Source organism: Thamnophis elegans, chromosome 5, assembly GCF_009769535.1.
Source record: "Thamnophis elegans isolate rThaEle1 chromosome 5, rThaEle1.pri, whole genome shotgun sequence".
Classification (NCBI taxonomy): Eukaryota; Metazoa; Chordata; class Lepidosauria; order Squamata; family Colubridae; genus Thamnophis; species Thamnophis elegans.
Window position 1 is genome coordinate 25,437,368 of NC_045545.1, and position 17,728 is coordinate 25,455,095.

Here is a 17,728-nt window from a genome sequence, read left to right on the forward strand (position 1 = left end):
TCTTTTATTATTGTTGTATTTTATTGCCAATGCATTAGAAATTGCTTTAGCATCATTTAGAGTCACTTTGATTGAAATAACTTATAAATGTATAAATAGAATGAGGAAATATTCCAAAATTTGAGGGCTGTTTGGCAATCAAACAGATTGCCTCAAGTAGTTATATATTTCTTCTTTTTTGGAGGTATTGAAGGAGAAGCTAGGCAGCCTTCTGTCAAGCATGCTAAAACAGCATCATTTCACTAAAAAAAAAATAGTAAAATGAACAGTGAGCTGGGCCAGGTGATTTTCAAGATCTCTTTAACTTTACCATCCTAGGCAAACCGGATTTATATAACAAACTATATATCAGGAAATGGAACTAGTGTAAAAGACAGCAGGGAGACTTTTGTACTAGTGTTGATCTACAAAGTTCTAAACTATGTGAGACCAGGAAATGTAAAGTATCATTTATTTCCATATTCATGTTAATGCCAAGAGGCTATCTGAACTGTGGAAGGATGAATGCAATAAATAAATATGGGTAATTTATTATCATAACTGGAAGCCAGATTCTGTAGCATAATTACAAAATTTACTACCAAAGGAAAAAAAAATTGGCTCCCTTCTCATTCTGCTTTCAACAAATAAATAATCTACGTTGTCAGAACATGTAGTGTATGTAGAGCTCTCTGGGCCTCAAAGCAAAACTCTCACAAAGAGCTGTGAAATTTGAAAGTTAAGTTGTTGCCTCTCTCCAATTGAGATTGGTTCTGAGAAAGAGAAGAGAGGCATCATGAGCTGCTTCATCTTCTCTGCTGCTGTCACAACATGCTTAAGCCTCACAAAGATCTCCTCTTACTCTCTTAGTCATTACAAAGCATCCCATTCCTGGCAAACAACTAGAAGGTGACTGTCGGTAATGGCCCCACTACTGTTGTTGAGGCAACAGCTTACTTGGGAACAACAGTGGAGAATGATGAAGTAGAAGCAGCTCTACCCTCACATGCCATTCTTCTCTTGGTGGAGCACTGAGAGACCAGACTTATTTCTTTGAAAGATTGAAGGTATGGAGCAAAGAAGAATCTGGAGTATCCTGTATTTCTGAGCTCTGTAGAATTAAACTATTAATTTTTAACTGAGAAAAAGCCTTGCCTTCGCTATTTGTATGCCCCTGCTTTTAACTCTGCGATGCTATGTTGTTATTTAAATTAAATACCTCTTTCAAAGTTGGTATTGTATAGCTTAATTGCATGGTAAATATTGATATTTTTATTGCAACAAGTAATCCTCAACTTATGATCACAAATAGATGGCAATTTTGGTCATTAAGTGATGTGGTCACTAAGTGAATAATCAGGTGACTGAATTGGAGTGTACTACCATTTTTACTGTGGTTGTTAAATGAATAACAGCATTTGTTAAATGAATCCAGCTTCCTCCATTGACTTTGCTGGTTGGAAGCCGGATCGGAATGTAACAAACCGTGACTTTACTGCAAGATGCTACAACCATTATAAATGTGAGCCAGTTGCCAAGCACCCAAATTATAATCATGTGACCCTAGGGTGGTACAATAGTTGTAATTTCAAGAACCATTATGGTCATAAGTCAAAGGCCGCCATAGTTTTGAACCAATGATAACCATTGACATAATGATAAGCAGATAAAAGTAGAGTCAGAATTAGTTCCCCAACTGATAAAGACATATAAACAACCTAAGTAAGCTTCCTTGTTATCGGGTCAGAAATCCACTTCCCTATCAATTTGTCTCAATGTTGTTGAGCATTTTAATTTATATATTGATTCTAAATTGAAAATAACTAATTGCTGAAATTCTAGTAAGCTCATCCCATCTATCTCAATTAATTTTGCTAAAGAGAATTCTGTGCACTCTTACTTCTAAGAGGAACTTTCCATTTAAGCAGTTGTCAATCACCATATTTTTTCGACAGCTTTAATTTCCCACATACTATTGATTCAACCATATAAGGAATGCATATCAAAACTCTGCAGTTAATCTAAACTTAAAACAAAATGTAAAAACCTTTACTAGCTTTTAGAAATTTGTTTGTTTGTTTTGTTTTGCCTTTATCTGTATGCCGCCCTTTTCCCTGGGGGGACTCAGGGCGGCTCACAATTCAAAAGAGGGAGGGGGAGAAGACAAACAATAGACAATACAGCATGTTAAAAAGAAAACACAACAATCGCACAATTCGAGTGGGGCTACAATCTTAACCCCAGGCCAGCCGGGACAGCCAGATCTTTAAAGCGGCGCGGAAGGACTGGAGGGTGGTGAGGGTCCGAATCTCCACGGGGAGTTCGTTCCAAAGGGACGGAGCAGCCACCGAGAAGGCTCTCCTCCGAGTAGTTGCCAGTTTGCACTGGCTAGAAGATGGGATTCGGAGGAGGCCTAATCGATGCGATCGAATCGGTCTAGTGGAGGTAATTGGCAGTAGGCGGTCTCTCAAGTACCCAGGCCCACTACCATGAAGGGCTTTATAGGTGATAAGTAGCACCTTGAAGCGCACCCGGAGATCAACAGGTAGCCAGTGCAGCTCGCGGAGGATAGGTGTTACGTGGGTGAACCGAGGTGCACCCACAATCGCTCGCGCGGCAGCATTCTGGACTAGCTGGAGTCGCCAAATGCTCTTCAAGGGCAGCCCCATGTAGAGCACATTGCAATATTCCAGCCTAGAGGTCACAAGGGCACGAGTGACTGTTGTGAGGGCCTCCTGGTTCAGGTAGGAATGCAACTGGTGTACCAGGCGAACCTGGGCAAATGCCCCCCTGGTCACAGCTGACAAATGATGTTCGAAGGTCAGCTGTGGGTCCAGGAGGACTCCCAAGTTGCGAACCCTGTCTGAGGGGCGTATAATTTGACCCCCCAGCCTGAGAGATGGAGTACTTGGCCAATTCATGGGAGGGAAGCACAACAGCCACTCGGTCTTTTCTGGATTGAGCACAAGCTTGTTGACCCCCATCCAGTCTTTAACAGCATCCAGCCCCTGGCTCATCACATCCATCGCTTCGTTGAGTTGGCATGGGGCGGACAGATGCAACTGAGTATCGTCCGCATATTGATGGTACTTTATCCCGTGCCGTCGAATGATCTCACCCAGCGGTTTCATGTAGATGTTGAAAAGAAGGGGGGACAGGACCGAACCCTGGGGCACCCCACACGTTAGGGGCCCAGGGGTCGATCTCTGCTCCCCAACTAACACCGACTGCGACCTGTCCGAGAGGTAAGAGGAGAACCACTGTAAAACAGCGCCTCCCACCCCCACCTCCCGCAGTCGTCGCAGAAGGATACCATGGTCGATGGTATCGAAAGCCGCCGAGAGGTCAAGGAGCACCAGGATGGAGGCGTGGCCTCCATCCCTGGCTCTCCAGAGATCATCGGTCAACGCGACCAAAGCGGTTTCTGTGCTGCAGCCAGGTCTGAAGCCAGACTGGAACGGATCGAGATAACTGGCTTCCTCCAAGGACCGCTGGAGCTGAAAGGCCACCACCTTCTCAACAACCTTTCCCACAAAGGGGAGGTTGGAGACTGGATGGACGATAGTTATTTAAAATAGCTGGATCCAAGGATGGTTTCTTCAGGAGGGGTCTCACCACCGCCGCCTTTAAAGTGGGGGGAAAGATCCCCTCCCGAAAAGAGGCGGTAACAACCGCCTGGATCCAGCCTCATGTCACCTCCCTGCTGTTTACAACCAGCCAGGAGGGGCACGGGTCCAGCACACATGTGGAGGCACCTACAGCTCTCATGGCCTTGTCCACATCCTCAGGGGTAACAGCTTGAAACTCAATCCAGCGATGACTTACCAGATCATCCCTTACTTTTACATTTTACAAATGTAGTTTTCCTGTTAGTTTACCCAAGTGGGGAAAATAGTTTATTTTATTGTTTATTGATTAGTCTGGGAAAATAAAAACTATAGAAACCAGAAATGCCTGCTTTTTTTTCTTACAACATAAAAAACTAGCTTTGCAAAACCAAAGCAATGTATAAAATTTGTATGACAAGAAAGGTCCAAACAATGTATGACTTTCCACATTCTACAATGCAACACCTTTTCTCAGTTAAAAATCAATAGTTTAATTCTATATATAAAAACCACTACATGATCAGATTTTTTGGTCTTTAAAATATTTTGATAATTAAAGACTATTTGAATTATTTTAAAACTACTATAGCAAAATTAATAGCTAGCAATATTATTAATACTCTCATTCATGCATATTTCAGGACTTTTTTTGTTATGGTAATACTGTTCAAAAATATTTTCCCCAGAAATGCTGGCCTTATTTAATGCTTCTTTATTTGGATCAGGTAATGATTTGGAGAATTTTTGATGAGTTCAGTAAACATGTGTGTCCCTAAGGGGAAAAAAAACCTTCAATATTTCATCTTGTTTAAATGAAATTGTTACAAATTGTTTCTATTTTTAATATACTATTTGGGGGGCTTTGATTATAAAAATTGTTTAAAAATATACTCCTTTGTAAATTACTTTAGGAATCCTTCTGATAACAAAAGAGTAAACAAAGGAAAAGAAAAATCATTAGATAGTCTGATTATCTAGCAGTGATCATTACTTCAAAACAGTGTCTTGTTTCAGAAGCAATGTAAAATATGGTTCATGTGTATGCATATATTTCTTCCTCTAGCATATAATTAAGAGCTCCAATTTTGGATTGAATTTCCTTTCACCATTCTGTTAGAATAAAATAGAAATGTTATTTAGTCAGCATAAAACTGACTAAATAAGTATAAAACTAATACAGATATACAAGTAGATACAAAACTCCAGAAAACAATAGGACATATTCATAGTAAGTTGTCAGCCCTACTATTAAAAATTGAATTATATAAATGATAAACTTAAAGGTGGCACTACTTTATTTAGAAAAGAAAACCAAGCAAAAGCTACTACTAAAACAGAAGAAACTTTCAACATTTTAATAAAACAAAGAAAAGTTAAATATACCCATTTTAACTCATTGTATCAAACTGATGTAAAAAACATTAAGTTTCAAAAAGGAAACTGTGAAGAGAGGCAAGTTTGAACATGAGTCACATATTCATGAAACTAATCAGTTTCATTTTCTGAATCTCAACTAAAGTGATTAATTTTCTCTGATCTTTTCCTTGTTATTTATAATTTTGATGGATATCTGAAAACTGCTATCTTGCCTGTTCTGAGATAAGCTTCCCTATTTTTTCACATATTAATGTAATTGTAAATATAGACCAATTTCTTTTACGTCTTTTCGTTTTTGGTATCATTTTAAACAAAAATGTCATACACACACAATCTTATTTAAGCTAGCAAAGGTGAGGACAACACAGGAATCAAAGCACTGTACTTGTTTGGCTCCACTTGGAATAATTATAACACTTTTTAAGATGCTTCTTTTCAAAGACATGTGCTAAATCAGGTTAGCAATTTTTGAGATAAGTAATTCATCCAAGCTGGGATAAAAGATTTTAAGGGGTTTTCCTTGTACAAAAAAACCCTAGTAACTATACTACTATCAGTTTGAAACAATACCCCATTACTTGTGGAAATCAATCAAAGGTGCTACAAATGGTAGTATAAAGGATTAAAACAAGCTTTCCTAAACAAGCTCAACTACATCCATATGCTTTTCTCTTGGCAGCAAAACAGAAACTGTTTGCTATTGCTTTTTGGGGGGATTTGTTTTAAAAAAAATCCTTTCTACCCTGTAGATTTGGTATCCCTTGGTGGTCTTCCATCCAACTTTTCACAAGGCCAGTCCCTGCCACACCCACAAAAAGCTGGACAGGTGCTTTCACCTCCAGCACCCAGCCACCTTGAGCAAGTCTTATAAGTTGCTCAACCTCACCATGGGAGCCTAAAACACCATTTTAAGCTTCTGAATTTCAAGTGGGAGGGGAATGACAAATGTTAACAGTTTGGGCAAATTATAAACCCCATCCCATCAGGAGAATGGCCTTTTCCAATGTCCACAAGCCAAGAACTTAACCTGTTAGAAAGTATCCTGCCAAATGCTGGAGCAGCACAGAGATCTCCCCACTTCAAAGACTTTCAAAGACTGTGCTAAAACATCCAACCATCGGAAGTGGGGGGGGGGGGAGGCGCTTCAGCAAAATAAGCCTCTCTTGACTTCCCACTCGCCCCTCGAAGCTTTCGGGTCTCCCTAGATCTCCCATTCTTCTGCTGAACGGGGGGGGGGAAACAATTTGGGTGAATCCAGACTGTCCCGAACAGGAAGAAAAGCAGCAGCAGCCTTTTTTTTCATACAGGAAAGCACCTCTCATATCCCAGAAGCAAACGAAAGGGTCATGTCAACGTTTCTCGCCCCCTTTGCCCAACCCATTCCCGCCACGCCGGGGTCCCTCAGGGCCGGGGCGTCCTCCCAGACTCCGGGGCCCCGCGAGTTTTAGGCGCAAGACGCCACCCAGGCCCATCTCGGGACCTTCCTCCCATCTCGGTAACTAACTTGTGGGGGAAGCGAAAGGAAAAGGAGGGCAGCGGCCGCGCAACAAGTTCCCGATTGGCCCCAGAGTCTCGACTCATATGTCTTTTCCCTCTCCGGCCGCCGCATCTTCCTCCTCTTCCTCTTCCTCCTCTCCTCTTCCTCGTCTCCCTCCTTCCTTCCCCTCCTTTTCCTTCCATCCCCTCGCCGCCACTCGCGACTCTCCCTCACTTACCTCCGCCATATTCGCCGCTCAGCTGAGGCGGGCCGAGCCTGGAGAAGGGGAATCACATCGCCGCCGCGGCGGAGAGGAGGAAATGGCACGGAAAGGTTGCGGCAGCGGCAGCGGCGGCGGCGGCGATGGGTCACAGGCTCTGGGAAGCGGCAGCAGTGGATGCAGGGAGGAGGGAGCGGGAAGCCACCAGGGGGAGGAAGAGGCCCAACGTCACCGCGCAAAGGAGGTGGGCGCGCCCGCGACACCGCCTCTCCCGCTCCCCCGCCCGCTTTTAGCCCGCCCGCCCGTCCGTTCGCTCGTTTTGCCTGCCCTTCCCTTTCTCTACCAGAGCGAGCGCTTCAGTCACGAGACGGCGGCGTCCGTTTCCCGGCGTCGCGCTCGCGGAAGGCGCTTCAACCCACCCACCCCCGCCCCTTCCCCGAACACGGGAAGAGAAACGGTCTCTTCGGGGACGGGGGCCGTTTGAAGTGGGGGAGGTATTTTAAACGGCCTACGCACGCGCAGTCCACACCCAGGGCCGAGGTCCCGACTTCTCTGGGCGGACGACGACTCCCCACAACGTAACGCGGGGCGGCCGATTTTTTTTATTTTTTATTTAAAATGAGCACCTTGTACAAAACCGCAACTCAACCCACCCGCCCAGACGGGCCGGGGTGAGTCAAAAGCTCCCGCTTCGCCAAAGTTACACCCCCCCCCCCCCCCAAATCCTCTTCGGCGCTCTCTTCGCACGTTTCCTTTCGCGCATTTCCCCCGCGGTAAAAGAATGGAGCCCAAATTCTTTCCATACTTGGGTCAAATAAGTAGCCGTGGCCACTTTCCGTATCGCGAATGCCCGGGAATAAAGAAGCAAGGAGAGGGGGACTTGTGACGGGGAAAGTGCTAAAACCACTCCAGGGCAGGCTACCGCTGCCTTTGATCGTTCCCGAAAGGCGGGAAGAGTCGATCAGGGCTCGCCCCGTCTCCCCTCCCCGGCCCCTCCAGTGTAGTCTACTTGAAGTGGGTGGGAGAGGAACTAGACTAGAAGCCCCCCAAGGTCCCTTCTAGCTCTATTCCGGTTCTGATTTGTCTCTTCACGTACCTGTTTGCCATGGTCTAAGAATGGCAGCTTCCGCCTCACGAAGACAGGAGCGGGGATGAACAGGTGGGAAACGAGCCACCGGGGGGGGGGAGGATTCGGCTTCTTGCTTTGAAGCGTTGGCGTTGCTGCCAAAATCGAATGGCAGAAAGATTATGACAGCCAGGCTAGTTTATTTCTAAAATTATTTGTCTTACAGCCAGGCTAGTAATGCTAGCCTCTGGTTTCAGCTGTAAATGGAGATGATTTTAGTTTTGTAGCATTTATTTGTTCCGTCACATGTAGTCCTCGACTTATAACAGTTCATTTAGTACTGTTCGAAGTCACAACTGCACTGAAAAAAGCGACCAATGACCATTTTTCACATTTATGACCATTGAAGCATATCCAGGGTAAGTTGATGTACATTTGGGATGCTTGACAACTGACTCACATTTATGAAGGTTGAGGCGTCCCAAGGTCATGTGATCACTTTTGTGACCTAACAAACCAAGTCAATGGGGAAACCAGATTCATTTAACAATTGTGTTACTAATTTAAGAACTGCAACGATTCACATAACAAATGAGGCAAGAAAAATGGGGCAAAACTCACTTAAAAAATTTCTCACTTAACAACATAAATTTTGGACTCGATTGTGGTTGTAAGTTGAGATCTACCTGTATACTATTTCATATGGATAATCCTTGACTTACAACCATTTATTTAGTGACAGAAGTTACAATGGCACTGAAAATAGTGACATGGCCTTTTTTCACATTTAGAACATTGCAGCATCTTCATGGTCATATGATCAAAACTGGATGCTTAGCAACAGGCACATATTTATGAGGTTGCAGTGTCCCAGAATCAGGTGATCTATGTTTGCTACCTTTTGACAAGCAAAGCCAATTGGAAAGACAGATTCACTTAACCACTGTTTTACTAATTTAACAGCTGCTATGATTCACTTAACAACTGAGGAAAGAAAAGGTGTAAAATGGGGCGAACCTCACTTAACAACTATCTTGCTTAGTAACAAAAATTTGGGGCTCAATTGTCATAAATTGAGGACTACTTGTATATTTAAAAGACTACGTAGTGAAAAGAGCCAAGAGTGTAAGTGTCATAGGAAACAAGGACTGAAGCAACTAATTTATGGTTTGTCATTCTGCTCGTGTGGGGAGAAGGCTCAGGTTAGGACTCAGCAATTTGCAAACCATTCCTCCCACCAAAGCAAAATGATTTCCTTTTTGGAGTTCTTACAACTATATTGGTTGAGCCATCGAAGTTTGGTGATACAGTGCCAACAAAGGAGCCTGGGTTTTCTGACGTTTGGTGGCTGAAAACTTTCAGAGCTGTTTAACATAGTTAAGGATGTAAAGAAGACCCTTTAACCAGGGAAACCATAGCCGGTCACAAGCCCGGATAAATGGGGAGTGTTGGTTCCCGTAGCGACGGAACCGTGAAACAAGCTGAGAACCCAATGGCAGGACAACACACGGATAAACAACTCTGTAATCCGTGACGTTCTGCCTTTGGCCTTCACAATGCAACGGTCACTGCCTTGTGGACGTTGACATTTACGAAGATTAAGTCCAAGTAAGTCTTTAACCAGGGATGGGTTGCTGCTGGCATTACTGCTGGTTCGGCGCACACATTTGCAACAAAAAAGGTCTACGCATGGGGACAACCTAAGAAAAATAAAAATAAATTTCTGCAATGAAGATTGTTCTGTGTATGCACAGAACCAAAAATTAAGATGGCGGCACTGGCGATAGAACCGGTTTGGGGGTGTGGTAGGCCAAATTACTACTTACTTGGCCGAACCAGTAGGAACCCACCTCTGCCTTTAACTCAGGGGTGTCAAACTGGTGGCCCCTCAGGCTGGATGTGTCACGCATAGGCCATGCCCGCCTCAACTCCATGAATGGGAAAAACGTCACAGAGTGTCATTTGACAGCAATGTGACACTGCAAGTTTGACACCTGTGCTTTAACCCATTAAAAAAAATCCCAGCACTGCCTGTTTTGTATCTATTGATTTCAATGGGACAGTTTCTAGTTACATTCAACTATTCTACTCTCCAATAAATATGCATAAGATTGAATTCTGCTGAACTCAGCAGGATTTCCAACAGGACATTAAATGTTGCACTGTAAATGCAAAGATGAAAGCAGTGGAATTTTCAATATAATCATAAAAGTGCATTGCTGTACAATCTGTTCTTTTAATGTTGAAATCCAGGATGTGGTTTTATTGTGTCTTAATGTGTCTTCTTCTACGAATTACCAACTATGTAGAAGGGACATTTGAAGAATGTTATAGACAGTGCTGATATTTTTCTCTTAAAGAAGCAATAACTTCAAGGTGCATGAAGAAAGGCCTGGAAATTTTTTATTGATTTATGTGCATGAACAAACATGCATATGTATTTATATCCCATCTTTGTTCAAAAACTCAAGGCAATACATAGAGTTCTATATTATTATTTTTCTTCTCAACCTTGTGAAGTAAGTTGGGCTGAAATTCATTTAGTGAGCAGCTATGGCTACTCTCTGATGTCAATCAAATACATTAACCTCTACACCGTGTGCACAATTATTAGACAAGTGAGTATTTTGACCATGACATCCTTTGTATGCATATTTTCCACCTCCAAGTTGTATAAACTTGAATGCTTAGTGGATATAAGCAGATCAGGTGATATGTATTTCTGTAATGAGGGAGCATGTGGCCTAAGGAGATCAACAACCTATCAAGGTGTGCATAATTATTAGACAACTTCTTTTCCTCAGGCAAAATGGGCTTAAAAAGAGATTTAACTGACTCTGAAAAGACAGAAATTGTAAAAGGTCTTTCAGAGGGATGCAGCACTCTTGAAATTGCTAAGATTTTGGTGCGTGATCCCAGAACCATCAAACATTTTAATGCAAATAGTCAATAGCCTGTGTCCACTGTATAACTACAACCCAGTACACATCTACTTTAAAATTTATTGTACCTTTTTTGTAGGTAGTAGAATTGTAACCTAAAGGAATTCACAAGTAAGTAAACATGTCATGGAATTGGTATGCACAATAAAAATGTATGATTTTTTTAGTAACACTTCATGAGGTGAGGACAAGACGTAATGAGTGGAAGCTTATTAAAAAGAGATCCAACAATACAAGATTTTCTGACAGAACAATCAATGAAATAGCTTGCCTCCCAGAGTTGTGGGTGCCTTATCACTGCAGGTTTTCAAAAATAGATGGGATAACCATTTAACTGAGATGATGTAAGCTCTTGCCTTGTGCAGAGAGTTATACTAGAAAATCTTCAAGGTCCCTTTCAGTCCTATGATTCTATATTTTAACTGAGTTGATCCCATTGGTTGCAACAAGAATTGATTGGTTTGTCAATGACATCATGGGCTGAGAGACTGGTCCAAGGTCACCTAATTGGCTTCCATGCCTAAGAAGGGACTAAAACACACAGTCTCCTGGTTTCTAGGCCATCATCTTAACCACTGAACCAAATTGGTTCTCCTTCTATGGATTAATATGCTACTAAGTTTAAATTTATTCATAAAGTCTGTCAATATTTAGCAAATTTATTTCCTGCCCACTCCTAATTGACTTTAGGCAGCCTAAAGTATAGTTATATAAATACTAAAAACTATATGAATGGTGTGGGGACCTACCTAGTGGTGAAGATGCTTGCCTTCCACTTAGAAAGTTGAGAGTTTGATCCTAAGTAGTGGCAGTTGTTTGTGGATTGCAAAGAGAAAATATCTGCTGGGAATTCCACAAAGGTATCAGGAAAGGCATCTGACCAGTAAATGCTCAGTTCCATTTAGCCTCCCCAACTCTATCAGACGGGATTACAAGACCATTAAAAACCCCTAAAAATGATATATGTAAACATTAAAAGTCCCCGAAGTCCTCTAATAAATTATAATGAGGAGGAGAGTCTTAGTTCCAGCACTAATGAAGATCTCATATCAAAAAACATTTACAAATTGTAAAATTTGTAAAATAGAATTTTACAAATTCTGAAACTACACAAATCGGAAAAACTTTTACAAATTTCTCAGTGGAATATCTAAGAAAAGGTAAATATTGCCCATTTTTTTATAAATTCATTATCTGGATTCTGTTATTTTAATCCTTTGGTTTTCTGCTAGTGTTGTTCTGTGCAGTAAAAATGCAAAACAATTAACAGGCACAAAACTAGTTAATAATGTATTGGGTCAGGAATAGGAGTAAAGGTGTGTCTATTTCAGCTCTGTATTTGTTCAGTGTGTTTGAATTACAATAGCCTGATCTGATCCGATAAGTTTTCACAAAACAGAAAAGAGGAAGAAAGTCCTGGAACTCAGAATCTGAGGGAGCATAGCCTTTGCTCCATTCTTTGCACCCTACTGGGCTTCTGCATTGGGAGGGTGTGGTAATTCTGCACTGTTGTCTTTAGATGGCAGTTTTATCTGCTGTTTGCTGTTTTGCCCTACCTCTTCTATTTATTCAGACAGTTTGGTAGTGCTGGAGCTGACTGCTCATTGTTGGCACATCTGAAGCTGTCTCTGGGTCTGGCTCTTTGTTATCAGTCTCCTCCTCTGATTCCAAATCTGAGCCTACTGTGAGCAAACTAGCGCACAAATTAGCCTCTGCCAAGTGCATTAATAGTTTTAAGTTGAACCTTGATCTTTTTAAATGACTGATAAGTCTATCAAATTTTGTCTGAAAATATCTTGCGATACCAATAGCATAAGAAGAGTGTTTTATATTTTCTAGATTTAATAGAGATTAGATCTAGTAGCCTTGAATAATGAGGTTTCATTTCAAAACTCTGATTCACTGTAATTATAGATTCCATTGCTTCAATAATTGACATATGTCTCCACAACCAAATATGGAGTAAGAAAAGAGTATCTCAACCCAATCCAATTAATATGTTCTTGGTAGTAAAATGTTATTGTTTTAACTATTTTACTATTAAATGCATGCTTTATAGTAAGTTTCATTGAATTAAACATTCACTACAAAATGCTATCAGAAATGGGTTGAATAGATCTAGCCCTATTTCACTTGAAAGACATGACTCTTGAAGAAACACACAGACTTGAGTTGCATAAAAAAGACTATTTGAATGTCAGTGCTAACTAGTAAACATTCAATGAAAATGTAAAAGGAAATGAAACAGTCTTTAACAAGAATATTAATCAAAACTCAGCTGAAGGCAAAACTTGTATAAATAATTTAAATATCATAGGTATACTCACAAATTGCTTTTTATGATAATAGCATAATATGGATGCCAGCCCCATTGGAAGATGCATTGAACTGGACTGCATATTATTTGCAGAAAGAGAAGAACTTCATTTGCTTAGCTATTCAGAATTTTTGATGCAGTCATATAATGAAAATCTACAGCTTAACTGCCATTGAAATTGCTTTAGGTATAGCCTCTGTAAAAAGTGATAAACCTAAAAGACATGGGAATCTTAATGACTATAACATGTAATATTAGTTTGGGAAGGCAGCAATGATTGCATCTTCAGAAAAAGTAAACAAAAAGAAACTATAATTTTCAGAAAATAGGCTCATCTGTTAACCAATTTGGTACAGTGGTTAAGAAGTTAACCTAGAAACCAGGAATTTCTGAGTTCTAGTCCTGCCTTAGACATGAAAAACCAGCCTGATAACTTTGAGCCAATTACTCTAAGCCTCATAGGGTTGTTGTGGGAAAAATAGGAAGAGGAGATAGTGTTAGGTATGTTTGCAGCCTTGAGTTACATATAAAGTAATAAAAATGGGATTTTTAAAAAATCAAATAAATAAAACCAGTAATGCAAGATCTGTAGGAAGAAAGTATATATCATATAGATATGACAGAAGAAATAATCAGAAAGAAGACACTTATCTTTGGATATGATTCCTGAACTGGCATGTTCTCCAAGAAATATTTTTAAATATAAAAGCTATAAATTTAATTTTCTCTTTAATCTTTCTAGATACTTTCTTAATGGCATAAACTTTATTATTCTTACCTTGTTACAAAAAGTCAGGCAATAAAAAATAAAGAGCAGCTCTTTTTTTGTCATGGATCAGTATATACAGCTTCACAGTAACAAGGGCTCAGATTGAGAGTGAAGATGTGTAAAGTATATCCTACCCATCCCACATAGAACAAAGTCATAGAACAAATAGCATTAATGTACTAATAAATGTCCTCCCTTTTTGTATACATGACTCTAGAGTAGATGGTTAACAATGAAAACAATGTAAGAACAATTAAAATGCAGTCAATAATGAAAAACAAATAACATACAGCAACCAAGAATTAAATACCACACAGTTAATATAAAAAGTGGGCTGGCCTACATTATCAGTATTATTTTGACAACAAAGCCAATTTCTTTAATGCCTTGTGACCTGAGTACGCTGCTTTTGACAAATCTAATGAGAGAGTTACCACTGGGAAGAGAAAGTCCTATAAGAACCCTGGTCTCAAATCGTGAAGGACTTTAAAGGCAACCACCAGCTCCTTGAATTGCACAGTAGCTAATACAGTCATGAAGCAGAAGCATCATATGTCCTGAGAAACTAGCACCCAGAACTGCCCAAGCTTCTGCATAATCTTTAAGAATAGCCCCAATTTTTGCCCTTTGTACAACAATTGATACTAGTGAAATATACAATACAGAATATACTGTAGTTTAAGCAAAACATAGGTAGAATAATGACAGAAAAAAATTACATTCAAAAACACCCTTGTGTCAAATTTATCTCAATATAATATTACATGAGATTTCAGATTAAGCCTCAAATCGCTGTGAACAACACACTTTAAAGAGTTCCTGAGGAAGATGATCTATTTTACGTGTTAGTAATATATTGCAGGTTAACTTCAAAATGCAGCATCAGTGGATGAGAGAAAATCAAATTTACAAAGAGGTTTAGTTGCATAGTTTTCCCTTTTATTTACATGGAATGAAAGGCAGACAGAACTTTCAAATCTGAAACTACCGTAACAATAGTAATAACATTTCCAGAGTAGATTCTAAGTCCCTGAAATAACCAAGAGGGGAAAAAAATGCAAATACAGGCTATCCAATCTCAGTTTTCATCCAGGCTTTCTCATATTATCAGCCAATCATATAGCTACTTGGGGAAAAGGTGGCTACCATGGTTACTACATAAACAGTTTCCTATTTCAACAGTAGCTGTTGAGGGAGTCAAGCTTTGTACCTAATTTGGATTTTAAAGCAGAAAACTAGTGGCCTAGGCATTTACTGAATCTTATTTCTCAAGAGTGCTGATATACTGGCAATAAGAACTGCTGCATATTTGGCAGCTTCAGTGTTCTCTCTGCCATTGTGTTGGGAGACATATTCAGGAGCTGGAAACAACTTGATCATGTCGGAAATGACTAATGACCTGAGCAAGAAGTTTAGCATCTTAATCAATACGTAAGTGGCATGATATGGTTGAAGCAAAGGGGTGGTTTTGAAGCAGGCTCAATGGAGAGGAGGCTATCTGTAGTCATTTTGTGACAAGCTAATACAGGTTTTCCTAATATGCTGCTGTTCTACTGTTTTAGATACGATGTTCATCAAATCAGTTTGGACAAGTAGTTATGGCTTATAAGCATTGCAATCCATAGCAGTCAATAAGGACCAGTTTGTGGGATTATAGGATAAATGTATTTCTTCCTGAAATCTGAAGGGCAGTATTCCTAAAACTCAAGTTGCCTGTATTAAGGCAAGAGACTTCAGCAGTGGGACATGAGGGTGGAGAGAAGGCATGGTCTTTATAGAAACAGACTTCTCCTGCAGTTTAATTGTCTTCCTCAAACATTTGGTAAGAGTAAGAATCCCCTCAATTAAAAACTGGAATATAGAATGTCATTCTGATTCTAATTTGTTTGTTTGAATTGATTCCTTTCTCATGTTCTAAAAGTTTTCATTCTGAAGTAAAAGTGTAGCTTGCTAAATAATAAATACAGCGATACCTTGGTACTCATTGTTAATTGTTTCTGAGAAGTGTGATGAGTACCAAACAATTTTTTCCTATGAGGAATAATATAGTGAGTAACAAGGCAACTGACATCAACAAGTTTTAGCTTGTGTGTTGAGTACCAGGACAAAATTTTCATGTCAAAATGCATTGAGTACCAAACTCAATGAGTTTCAAAAAGTTGAGTACTAAGATACAACTATGTATTAATTGAAATATTCTCAATTAAATTTTAGGATCATTACTAAATTAAGAATATTTAAGTTTTATTCTTAAATAATACATTAATTGTGCTTATCAGTTTATGATTAAGGGTTTTTTAAAACTTTATTTGAAGAGATTGCAAGTGGTTGAGAAAGGTTAATAGGGTATGTGTGTACACAAGTTATTCCGAACCCTTCCTAATAGCCATGCTAGAAAAGGGAATGAAAGAAATAGAATTGGCTAGTCTCAAATTCATAATATTAAACCACAATGAATAAGATATCTGTCTCCATATTGGGATTTTTATCAATTATTTATTCTTTCAAAAACAATAAAAGTTCTTGCAGAAAAATGGTTCTTGATCATACATTGAGCATCTATTCTGTCCTACCTTAATAGATTTTAGTGACTAAAAAGATAGAAAATATAATGGGAAAATACAAATTCTAAAATGAAGACATTGTGGCATTGAACACATGTAAAATATGTGTGTGGACGTGTGTGTTGATGCACACACTTAGAGATAGAGGTAGAAGTATCTAAATCAGTCATGATGTCCTTTCCTACTTTAGTCCTCTATATGAACATTGTAATTTATCCAGAGTTTGCCCTGTGATATGCTCAAGTAAGAAAGGATTTTTTTAAAAAAATAATAATTTACTTACATAACAGCTGGGTATAATAGATTGATATTTTTGCATTTCATGATGTTATTAGAAAATTATAGCAATTAGCCATCAATTGAATTCATGAACATGTGTATCCACTAAAGCACAGATGCACAATGCTGAAAAACTGGAACACAAACTATCTACCATAATTCTACTTTTTCCTTTTTCCTTATGATATGCAATTGTATAAAACCATACTATAGTAATAAGAGATGTTAGGTATAACAATCTAGATGTCCATTTTCCCATGTTTGTCTATATTATAAAATGATTATGGCACTCATAGAAACACCCTTAATCACCTTAGTCTTGAAACATTCAAAATATGGAATTCAGATTACATACTTTAGATAATGGAGGTTAAGATTTAAAAACTTGATAGTTTCAAATAACTCACCATATAGAAACCAGTTTTCACAGGTGAGACAGTTCCTCTACAAAGATGTTCACTGAGGATGACAAACTAGTGTGTGAACTTTTCCACCATTTGGGTTCACACATAGTTCTTCTAACCCACGTTTTGTTCAACTGTAGATTGTTCAAGAAATCACAATTGTTACATTCATATATAATCTTATGCTATCTAGATTCATACAGTTTGTCAACTAAAACTAAGCACCTCATATCTTAACCTTTCCATAGGATACTGTTTACTATAAAGACCTATAGCACACTTTACTAATCTGGGATCCTTAAAATGTACTGATTGTAGCAGTGATGGCGAACCTTTCTGTCCTCGCGTGCTAAAATTGTGTGCTCATGTGTGCACCCCACAATGCAATGCACCCCCACCACCTGCACATACACATGCGACCCCCCTGGGCATGGGGGGTTTGCCCTGCTCTGTAGGCTTTTCTCAAGGCAAAAATGGCCTCCCTGGGCTCTAGAGGCCCTCTGGGGACCAGAAACACATCCGTTGACACCAGAATGTTTCAGGGAGCACCTCCGGAGGGCTGGGAGAGGCCGTTTTCACCCTCCGCAGGCTCTGGAGGCTTTCCTGGAGCCTGGGGAGGGGAAAAACGGCCTCCCTCGGGCCCGTGGAGGCACTCCGGAAGCCAGAAATAAATCATTTCTGAACTTCTGGTTGGCCCGTTGGGCCTGTTTTTCACTGTCCCTAGGA

At 39.9% G+C, this 17,728-nt stretch overlaps 2 protein-coding genes across 5 annotated transcripts in view; one reads left to right on the plus strand and one right to left on the minus strand.

Moving 5' to 3' along the window:
* Positions 1-7,817, minus strand: part of MIER1 (MIER1 transcriptional regulator) — a 49,763-nt gene extending 41,946 nt beyond the window's left edge. For 2 of the 3 annotated variants that reach the window (XM_032218131.1, XM_032218129.1), the window contains exon 1: positions 6,680-6,846. In XM_032218131.1, coding sequence (XP_032074022.1) covers positions 6,680-6,688 — 9 coding nt within the window. In that variant the 5' untranslated portion in view covers positions 6,689-6,846. Of the gene's footprint in view, positions 1-6,679; positions 6,847-7,757 lie in introns of those variants that run through there. The other variant, XM_032218130.1, reaches the window with a different exon arrangement.
* Positions 7,004-17,728, plus strand: part of WDR78 (WD repeat domain 78) — a 40,441-nt gene continuing 29,716 nt past the window's right edge. The window contains exon 1 of one of the 2 annotated variants that reach the window (XM_032218125.1): positions 7,004-7,332. In XM_032218125.1, coding sequence (XP_032074016.1) covers positions 7,280-7,332 — 53 coding nt within the window. In that variant the 5' untranslated portion in view covers positions 7,004-7,279. Of the gene's footprint in view, positions 7,333-7,740; positions 7,821-17,728 lie in introns of those variants that run through there. The other variant, XM_032218128.1, reaches the window with a different exon arrangement.